Source organism: Eurytemora carolleeae, unplaced genomic scaffold, assembly GCF_000591075.1.
Source record: "Eurytemora carolleeae unplaced genomic scaffold, Eaff_2.0 scaffold301, whole genome shotgun sequence".
NCBI classification, from domain to species: Eukaryota; Metazoa; Arthropoda; class Copepoda; order Calanoida; family Temoridae; genus Eurytemora; species Eurytemora carolleeae.
The window spans coordinates 76,933-87,329 of NW_019396211.1; the positions used below are offsets into that span (position 1 = coordinate 76,933).

At 35.2% G+C, this 10,397-nt stretch overlaps 1 protein-coding gene and 1 long non-coding RNA gene across 2 annotated transcripts; both read right to left on the reverse strand.

The window, feature by feature from the left end:
- Positions 1 to 1,171: 1,171 nt before the first annotated feature.
- On the reverse strand, positions 1,172 to 2,979 carry LOC111698270 (uncharacterized). Its single transcript, XR_002764499.1, has 3 exons — positions 2,962 to 2,979; positions 2,322 to 2,394; positions 1,172 to 1,195 (listed from the first exon to the last, which is right to left on the reverse strand). It is a non-coding gene; the product is annotated as an uncharacterized LOC111698270 (long non-coding RNA).
- A 64-nt stretch (positions 2,980 to 3,043) lies between these two features.
- Positions 3,044 to 4,961, reverse strand: LOC111698268 (cytochrome c oxidase subunit 7A1, mitochondrial). The gene is made up of 3 exons (XM_023468554.1): positions 4,852 to 4,961; positions 4,146 to 4,231; positions 3,044 to 3,319 (listed from the first exon to the last, which is right to left on the reverse strand). Exons 1-3 carry the CDS (start codon positions 4,934 to 4,936, stop codon positions 3,230 to 3,232), a joined length of 261 nt encoding a protein of 86 aa, XP_023324322.1. The 5' UTR covers positions 4,937 to 4,961; the 3' UTR covers positions 3,044 to 3,229.
- Positions 4,962 to 10,397: the final 5,436 nt, after the last annotated feature.

Sequence of the window (10,397 nt, forward strand, 5' to 3'; positions counted from 1 at the left end):
GGGCGTTATATTTGGTCCGGGTGAGTGTTACGTGCGAAATCCATGTACAAAATTGATATGAGGGGTCAAAAATCGTATATTAGGAAATTACCGCTGGTTATGTACAAAATTGATAGAACGGGGGGAAACAAAAAATTGTTACAATTTCAATAACAATGATAATGTGCATGCTTTGGGTCCGTCAAAGTAAACAATTTTTGGACNATCAACTTTGTACATAACCAGCATTAATTTCCTAATATACGATTTCTTCCCCCTCCTATCAATTTTGTACATGGATTTCACATGTAACATTCACCCGGACCAAATATAACGCCCGAGCCTTATTTAGCTTGACACCGGAATATAAAGAAATCCGTTCAGATTTCAAGAATTTTGGTTTTATTTTATAAAATTGAAATTTGAATGAAATTCTCCGGTAATGTTAATAACACAATAAAGGCACACCGCATTTTGGAAATGCCAGGTGGTTATTGTTTCAAGAATCATACACACGACTGAAAATCACAAATAAATTAAAAGTTCAAAGACGACTTTCAAGTCGTCTTGCTACGGTTATGTTTCGTAGACATCCTCTAAATACCTTTATACATTTTCCCCCCAAAAAAACATTCAATTACAGATGACATGTAATATTAAAACTATTTTAAACAAGAATGCATCATTTTTCCCTGATATTGGCTAAATGAAAGGACAAACATATAAATAATAAAATGAAAAAAATCTGATGCAAAAAAAAGTAAAAAAGTCTGACCTAGAGGAGTTACAGCTTGGCGGGGAAAGCTCCCTTCTCTCTAAGATCGTCCCACTTTTCTATCCAAGCATTAGGACACATAGTATGGAAGTTTCTGTAGAAGAACTGACACGGTTCATACTCCTCCCCCTATACAGTATTATTATCATTAGGACACACAGTATGTAAGTTTCTGTAGAAGAACTGACACGGTTCATACTCCTCTCCCTATACAGTATTATTATCATTAGGACACACAGTATGTAAGTTTCTGTAGAAGAACTGACACGGTTCATACTGCTCCCCCTATACAGTATTATTATCATTAGGACACACAGTATGGAAGTTTCTGTAGAAGAACTGACACGGTTCATACTCCTCCCCCTATACAGTATTATTATCATTAGGACACACAGTATGGAAGTTTCTGTAGAAGAACTGACACGGTTCATACTCCTCCCCCTTTACAGTATTATTATCATTATTAAAAACAATCTATTTAATCAAGCTCTTCGCTCAGATATATTTGTATATATGTCAGCTATAGCTGGCCAAACGGCTGGACCGAATGGGCGACATTTTTTAATAAAACCCTAAAATCCCGGGGGTAACATAGGCTAATGTTTGAAACCCGTTCAACCCGGGACTCTGGAATTCCGTTTTCTTTCGGTTTTGACCGCTGGCTTACAGCTAAAGAAGTGTTTAATGGGAGTGACCAACAATACAGGTTAAAAGAGTGAAATGAAATTCTATGATCAATCAATTATTTGAAACAAAATAAGTGTACACTGTACAGAGCTGAAAACTTTAGATTGGTGGATATCGAGATCAATGCTTGATCCTCCATTTTTTGCTGATCTCAAGACTAATTTAGACTTCAGATTAATCTCTAGAGATTAAAGATGCGCTCTTGAACTTTTGAAACACCGGTTTTTAATTTTTCCACATTTGTGGTGTTATATCAATTGAACTAATGATCTATTAAAGGAACGTAAGTTTTGGATTAATGTTCAAGACTAACGTTCAAAATGACGATATTCCTCAAATGTGATAAAGAATGTTTTTTAATAAATTCATATTAACATAATTAAATTAATATTTGTTTAAATGCTCTAAAAGCCGGCTTGTGAACAGCTGACTTCAGTCCAATCGGATATTAGTTCAATCGATATAGCATCGTATCTGTAATTGTTATCGACGTAACTTTTACACAGTAGGGGTAGAAGAATTAAGAAGAAAATCAAAAGTGAGTACATTGGATACTCAGATTAAGCGATAGGGATTAAGGACTTCCCATTCTGAAGTTTCGAGCTAAGGATATTTTTCATTTTATCCTCCCAACTCTCCTCTAAAAAAACTTTCTATTGGCAAAAGAACGTAATAATTGTTTCTCTAAAATAGTCGATGTAAGGAGGTCCCTGTATAAAGGCCACTAATAATAAGGATAATAATTGTAAAGAAAAAAAACGACAAACGAATTCTCCTTCATCTTGAGGAACTTTTTTTTATCATATTATCAGTCAAATCCGCCCAGCCCAGCCGTACAGAAAATGTGCGAAATAACTAAAAATTTGAAGTTTTCACAAACCTTTATTTTCTGACATCTGTGGAAGTCAACATAGTTCTGCCAGCAGTTCCTGGTCTGGTTCTGGTTGGGGAACCTACACGTCAATCAATTAATAAATAAATCAATCAAACATTAAATCAATTAATAAATCAACAAAAAATATAAAATCAATTTTAGAATCAGCAAAATTATCAAATAAATAAATTAATCGACCAACTTAAGTTCAGAATATATCGATATGAACTCTTTGTCATATTATGCAGGCAAAGTGGGAAGGTAAAAATGAGACCTAAATAGATGATAGGGGGGGGGGGGGAGGGGGGCTGAGTTTAGGGTGCATGTCTGAGAACCTTGACGAAGAAAGAGCGTCGGGGGTGAATAATGAATATACCGGAGGCCGTTCCTTCTATAAACTACATTGGTCGACAACTTGACGTCTCATATATTGGTCGTCAAGTGTACGGATAAATTATCTATCTATCAGATAAGAATTTAGCACGAGACATCTAGCGGCAAACATTTCGTCCCCCAAAGTACGTGAACTACAGGACCAATATCTATAGAGAGAACGGGCTCAGGGTAAAAAATAAAGAGATGGGGAAAGGGGACCCATTGTTGACGGAAGAAGAATGGGGGATCTTGTTAAGGGGGGGGGGGGAACCTGGGATCGAAGGGAATAGTTTGTTTGAGGAAGCCCTCTTCAGCGACAACTCCGGACATTTTGAATCAGACAAGAAAACTGATCTGAAACATCGTTCTCAGGTCTTAATTTGATCTTAATAAATCAACACTTGGTCAATTAATCAAATAAATATACAGGTCAATGAACTATCAAGGATTAAATAAAACCTCGAGATGATATTGAGATTTAAACCCTTTCGACTACTTTACATATGAATACTAATTTCAGTAAATCTCTGATTAAGTATTTATTTCTGGGGAAAGGCCATGGTGTAAACGTTCTTAGCCCACAAGGCTCCGCCGACGATGCAGAGAAGGGTTGAGAAGTTGTACAGGACCTAAATAAAACATGTAAATAGTAAGATATTTAATAAGGGTGTCAAACTTTTCTGAAAAAAAATTTACAGAAACAAAAAAGTATTCTACTAGGAATACTAAGACATCTTTATCAGATGCATTTTTCGCAAATATTAAATAATGGCTGCATCAAATGGGGTTTAATGTTTGAGTTAGGTCAAAAAAAAGTATTTTAGAGTAAAACTGAAATTTATTTTGAGGAAAAACAATTTGTTACAATAACTTGCCCAATTTTCAATACTTTTTAATTCTGTAGTTTGTATATTGTTTTAAACTTCGGTTTTAAGCCGGTTTAATTGATACCCAATACCCATCACCCATGTTAAGATTATCAAAATTTTCATTTTCAATTACATTTTTATTTTTTACAAGTTGTATCATTAAATCCCATTAAAGGTGCGGTGCACATTTTTGAATTTCGTTAAAAAGGTATTTTTTAAACATGTCTTAGAATTCGAAGTGAAATACTTCTTAACTTCTGTAAAAAGGATTCAGAAGAATGACTCACCACTAAAGTTCAATCATAAAATCTATAAAATCTATAAAAATCTGCAAGTGAAGTATCACACTAGCCATGAAATCTCTAAATGAGTCCCTGCCTTATTTCGAATGTTTTTTACGACACAAATATAATCATGCAAGGGGGGGAGGTACATGAAAAGTGCCTTAAACGAAACGACCTGAAGCGTGTCCGATCTATCTATACCTAACATTTAGGATACAAGGTCAGATTCTCTAGATCAGATTCCTTTAGGTCGAATATTTTCTGGGCGAGGGGAAATTCTAAATATTTAGAGAATTTAGTACCTTATCCATGGCTCCTCCCCTCTCGTGAATTCTGAGCCCGTTGTCGATCTGGAACAACTTCTGCTTCTGCTTCAGCTTAGCGTAGCCTTTTAAAAAGTCATGGTTATATATATGTTTCTCGGGGCCGAAGGTTTTGTATATTTCAAAAAAACCCCCCCCCCCCAGTAAAGTTAATTTGGTCATGTAAGTTGTGGGAAATAAATGTAATGTTTTTATGAAGACGAGGTGGGGAAATTGACGGTTAATATCCTCCCCTCATACTTTAACGCAGAAACTTGATTTAACGTTTATAAATTCAAGAAGATTTTCATAATATAAAATTTTATATTTTTTCTTCAGTATAAATCTCATGTTTACTCAGAATCGATCGGTTTTCTTTCGCAATAATTTACTTTCCTCATGCAACAATGAAATAAGTCTTGGTAATTTCTTAGAGAACGATTTTTGGACCCCCCCCCCCCTCCTATCTATTTTGTACATGACCACTTTTTCAACAATTTTAAATTAAATGTAAGACATGTGGGCGCAGCGCTCGGCCCCCTAGTCTGTCCTAGCCGCAGCGCTCGGCCCAGAAATTGTCTTAACCTAACCCTAAAATAATAAAAAATAGATGATAATACTTTTGCTAAAGATTAGTTCTCCTATACAAATTGGATAGGAAGGGGGGGGGGGAAAAAAACCGTGTATTTGGACGGACCCAACTTACTTGCTGGAAGGTCTACTTCGACATCCTTAATATTCTTACGAGCTGTAGAGCTGAAGTTACGGAGAATAACTCTGGTAGCGTTCATATTGTCTAAAAAATCAATTTATATAAATTTGACATGTTTAGTCATTTTAGCGAATATATTGTTTTCAGAATACAAACATAGAAATTTATATAGATCAACCAAATGTTTTAAAGGTTGTAAAAAGCTGACGCAGACCTGAGGAAAAGAAATTACTAGAAAAATTTAAATGGAAATGGTCTGGGAAAATGTCAGCTGATAAATCCACAATGGCGTTAGAAGAAGGTTTTGATAACATGCCGCGGCAAAATATGGAAAGCTGGCGTTGAACGAAGACGATTTTGTTTCCCAATAATCATGAAGCTGAAAACTTTAGAATGGGATATCCTTAATCCTGATCGGATAATTAATCTGGAGATTAAAAATGAGAGGAGAACAACCAATATTTAATCTTGAGATCAAGAAAAAGAGTGGATTAAGCATTAATCCCGATATCCGCCATTCTAAAGTTTTCAGCTCTGGTGGTGTATTTTTCGACCTACACATATCCGCTATACTCCACTTCTGACCTACGCCAAATCCGCTATACTACACATCCGACTTACTAGCACGTGGTATTACAGCAGCTATATGGACAATTGGTGGCCGCAGCGCTCGGCCCCTAGCCTGTCCTAGCAGCGGCGCTCGGCCCCTAGCCTGTCCTAGCCGCAGCGCTCGGCCCAGAAATTGTCTTAACCTAACCTAACCCTCAAATAATACTAAAAGAAACAGCTGGTGTAGGTCCGATATTGCAGTATGGTCGGAAAGTTAGAAGGTCAGAAGTTCAGTACCCAGCTAACATAAAGACCGACGGCGGTTATACCACCTCGTTCTACGACAAGCTTCGCTGGAGTTGGGCGGAGCTCCGATCACCTGGTTCGATGTCGGTCTTGGCGGTATAGTAAAAGGATCACACCCAGAACTGTCGTATATACCAAATCGTACATGCGACAGCGCACAAATGAACTCCAAAATCTACACTTCGACATCGGTGCTTTGGAGTATATACTACAGCGATGACTTCTTCACCAAAATCCACATTCGATATCGGAGAGGTATACACTGATATCAATATACTATATCGGAAAAAATGTCACCGAATTCAACATACTACATCGTAGACTTTCTCACCGAATTGTCAGCGTACTACTACCATACTCAGGGGTGAACCCCCCAACCTTTTTAAGGTTAAGATTTAAACGACAGAATTATTTGACGAAAATTTTGATAATCTGAAAAATTTATTGTTGTTAAACCTGTTATTCTAAATCATCTCATTTAAGTCTATTCAAATACAATCTACTTTATCCCACAATCTTTTAAGGGAATGCGTACTTTCTATAAATTATACATAATACATTACATTTTTTGGAATAAGAAATATGACGATATATGTTTTAAACAAGATGTTAAATTCTAAGCCGGATAATCATAAATTTTCACAATGATTAAATACAGCTATAGAGGGGAGTGGGCATAAAAATACGTAGAAATTCATAGCTCTCATTTTCACGTGTTTTATTGTTTTGGGAAAATATGCTTTTTGCAGTTTCAGAAAAAGTGTCTAAAATTAAAATGTAATCTTTTCAAGGTAATTTTAGCATCATATTTTCATTTGGAAATCCTGAGTGTCTAATGAAGACGTTGGAATTATTTCGACACAAAGTAACTGTGTTTTTGCCTCAAACTTTGATTTTCTAATCCCTATATCTTTGCAACCCTTACCCAACTTAGCACACATTTGACATCTCAAATTATGACTTCATATTAGATGAAAAAATCAAGTTTGAAATATGAGCGGATTATGCACCAGGTTGCAAATATACAGGGATTAGAACATTTGAGATTGTGACGAGAACTCAGTTCCAATATACAGGGATTAGAAGAACTCAGTTCCAAAATAAATCTAGTGAACGGATCCCTTTAATTTAATATTCCCCTGTTTATCCATCTATCTTCACGTCTCTTCTCTCTATCTATCTATCTATCTATCTATCTATCTCCAACTCTGGCGAAGATTTAATGTTAGCTGGGTAGGGGGGGGGGGGGTATTGAACAATGAACACATTGCATAGACAATTGTTTTAAATTGAAATAAAGTTTTATTTTAACTGTTTAAACTATAAATTATTTAGTGCAGTACGTCGCTATAATACTCAAGTATGTTCATAGAGCAATTTTCAATAAAAATACAGCAGCAAGACTATTAGAATTAGGGTGCACCTCATTCTCCAAAAGAGGTGCACCTCAAATTCACCAAAAGAGGTGCACCTTAAATTCTCCAAGAGAGGTGCACCTCAATTGCATCACTTTAGTTTGCCGCAGAACCTCTGTTTTTGAAGATTCAGAGTTCCGCTTTTCGAACTCCCCGACATGATTATAACGGTGCACCTTTTTTCCGGGGGATGTTACCGTTCTTCGACTAAGAACACCGAGAACGGAACGAAATGGGATGACTGTTCGTTCTTTAACTAAGAACGGAACTTAAAGCCTGTAAAAGTTCTAATAGTTCTGTAGTTATTAATATGCAGTTTCTTAAATCTTCAGTTTCTTTATATAACCTTGTGCAGACAAAGAGACATATATTCAGGTTTTTGTGAGAGGATTACTTAAGAACAATTGACTTTCTTTAAGTTGGAAAAGAGAAAATAGTTCAAATTTCTATTAGGTATGATGCAATGACATTTACGAAGCGCCACAGAAATATTTTGATATTTTTTCTCTTTATATATTTGAAAAAATATGGTCCACAATTTCATGATCATTATAAATAGAATCGAGTGAGGGGACCCAGCTTTAAATGACAAGATCAAGGAGATGAAAAACTTAAAGAAATTATTTTGAATGGAAAATCCGCAACAAAAAATATCTTCTGTAAATTTAAAAACTCTTCCAACTTTTTGAATTACTGAACAGAATGACTATAATAGTATTAAACTCTGTAAAGAGAAGAGACTAATCATATGAAATAATATTTTTAAAAAAAAATCATATATCAACAAAATTAACCCATTTATGAACCCTGGATTCCGACACAGGGTTTCATGACAATACCCGGTCTTAAATTTCGGGCTCTGGGGTCAAGAGAGTTACCTCAAAGATTTGCGGCTGATCTGTTAAGCGAGGGGGGGAAGGCCAGCCACAAAAATTTATAGTTCGAGCCACATTCTCCTCATTTTCTCGTCTGAACCACAAAATCGTCATCCTTCAATTATTATTTGTTTTACGTTTCTAATTCTTGAAGATAAAATTATTTTTAAAAATCTGGCCACGTTAGGGCATAAAATATGGGTAAACTAAAGTATTACATCAAGTTGGAATCTTTAATGTCATGAGAATGATGTCAAACTTTATTCAGGTAAAACTTAAATCTCTTTGCCTCTATAATGGCTAACCAATACGCGATATGAAATAAATAGCAAATTATACCTCTGCCTATATTTTTCCCCATGGAACCAACGGAAAAATTCTATGGTTTTTAAATAACAATCATTAAAAAAGATTAAAGTTTTATAAACTCGGAATTATTTGCGACATTCTACACCAGGAATATCTGAAAATGCGTGTAAAAAAGGTGAACATTTTCAAAGACATTAAACTCAAAAAGTTTAGATAAATTGGAACTATTTTTTCGATTAACAAAAATTCAATATTTCATTTATTTCATTTATTGCCTGATTCATAAAAAAATAGTTTTTTCTTGTCGGCTTTGACACTTTAAAAAAAAACGAGGTGGCTCGGACGAGAAAATGCTGAGAATGTGGCTCGGACTAGAAATTGTTGTGGCTGGCCTTCCTCCCCTTGTTGAGCATTCAAACATTTTCATGGACACAAACAAACCATCCAAACAGCAAACAAGCACCCACACAAACAATTGAAATATATCTAAAGATAAATATTAATTTTAACCTTTTTTTTTTTACAATGTGTGTAAATATATCTTCACTGATTTTTTCTCACATTTTGTTCTATCTGCACATTATATTCGTAATTTAGAACAAAATATTTGTAACATAAATTATACTTTTGGTAAGATGGATACTGTGAACAAATATTAGGGTGTTTGCCATGATTCTAGGTAACTATTGTGATAACCAGAAAACTCTGGAATAGGAAGACGACTTTTAAACTCAAGTTATGACTTTAAATAGTCAAATGAATATAAGACACAGCAATTGTGTATCGTAAACAGACCCAAATCACTGAATAAGTTATTTGATAACCTACCAGTAAAGATATTTGCTCAGTAATAACATCAAATGCACCTCAGGTGTTGCTTCAATGTCGTTTTCCTATTCTACAGTTTTCTGGTTACCACTGTTCTTTAATTAGAATGCTGATTCACAATAATACATTTACGACTTTTTTTCTATAAAAATCTATGTTTTTACGAATGATTCAAGTCCATTATTTTTTTTTAAAAATAGAAAATGGAAATTAAAAACGTTTAATAAATTCTAATATTTTGTTATTGTTGCAAGTTTAAGTTGCGGATAGACCAAAGTTTAGGAATTAATCCTGGGTCTTTAACAACTGATATTTCACACAGTCATAACTTCCACACTCCACGAGGTTAGAATTAGATACCCTTATACCCGTTACTAGAGGGGGGGGGGGTGAACGATATGGGGCTCGGACAATTGTTTTCCAGGGCTGGGACAATGATTTGTGGGGCCAGGACGAGATTTTGTTTTGTAGTTCCAGGGCCCAATAGAGTTCTGGATCTATAAGTCCAGGGAGTCCATGGCCTGAAAGTATAAGGGAGTTTTACCGACAAAGCACAAGACGCGGCATTAAACCTGAGTCCACGCAGTTTGAGAAAAGGGTTAAAATCACCATTTTGTGTAAAAGCATGAAGAAATATTAAATATCATTAAGATTTTAAAAAGATAAATTTTTTTGCAGAAGAGAATGGTATAAGGTTACACAGTAGTATATCATCTATATATAAACTTTGCTTGTCTGGGTGTATTGGTGTTTTTTGTCTGTTTGTTTGTGTCCAAAAAACATCAAAACGGCCGAACCGATCTAGCCCAAATTTTTGTGGGACCGCGCGTGACCAAGGGAAGGGTTATTATGGATGATCAAATTTTCAAAAATTTGCCTATAACAAATTTTGAAAATTTTGAAAATCTGCGAAATTTTTGTTTGTTTTTGTTTTACAACGTATACAAAGAGAACATACAATTAAGATAGAAGATGGGCGCGAAGTGCCCTACTAGGATAGCAATATAAATTCCTTGAATTGAGACAACAGTTGGCTACATAGGGGACACAAGTTACAACGGTAAAAACGCACAGGGAGGGGCAAAACAAAATATTTTTTTTTATAAAAATTAACTTATTAACTGATATGGGTCTGTGTATACTGCACACTTGCTGTGTTTCATGTTCACTGCAGACCATAACTTGGTTTTAATAGTTCGTCTCCTTATTCCGCAGTTTTATAGGCCCCACTGTAGGATATAAAAAATCTAATAAACGC

Excerpts from the sequence above, each read along its gene's own strand:
- LOC111698268 (XM_023468554.1), bottom strand. The coding sequence starts at position 4,936 with ATGAACGCTACCAGAGTTATTCTCCGTAACTTCAGCTCTACAGCTCGT. Across the intron at positions 4,232-4,851 it reads CGAAGTAGACCTTCCAGCAA|GCTACGCTAAGCTGAAGCAG; the intron begins GTAAGTTGGGTC and ends ACTTTTTAAAAG. Across the intron at positions 3,320-4,145 it reads GGGGAGGAGCCATGGATAAG|GTCCTGTACAACTTCTCAAC; the intron begins GTACTAAATTCT and ends TGTTTTATTTAG.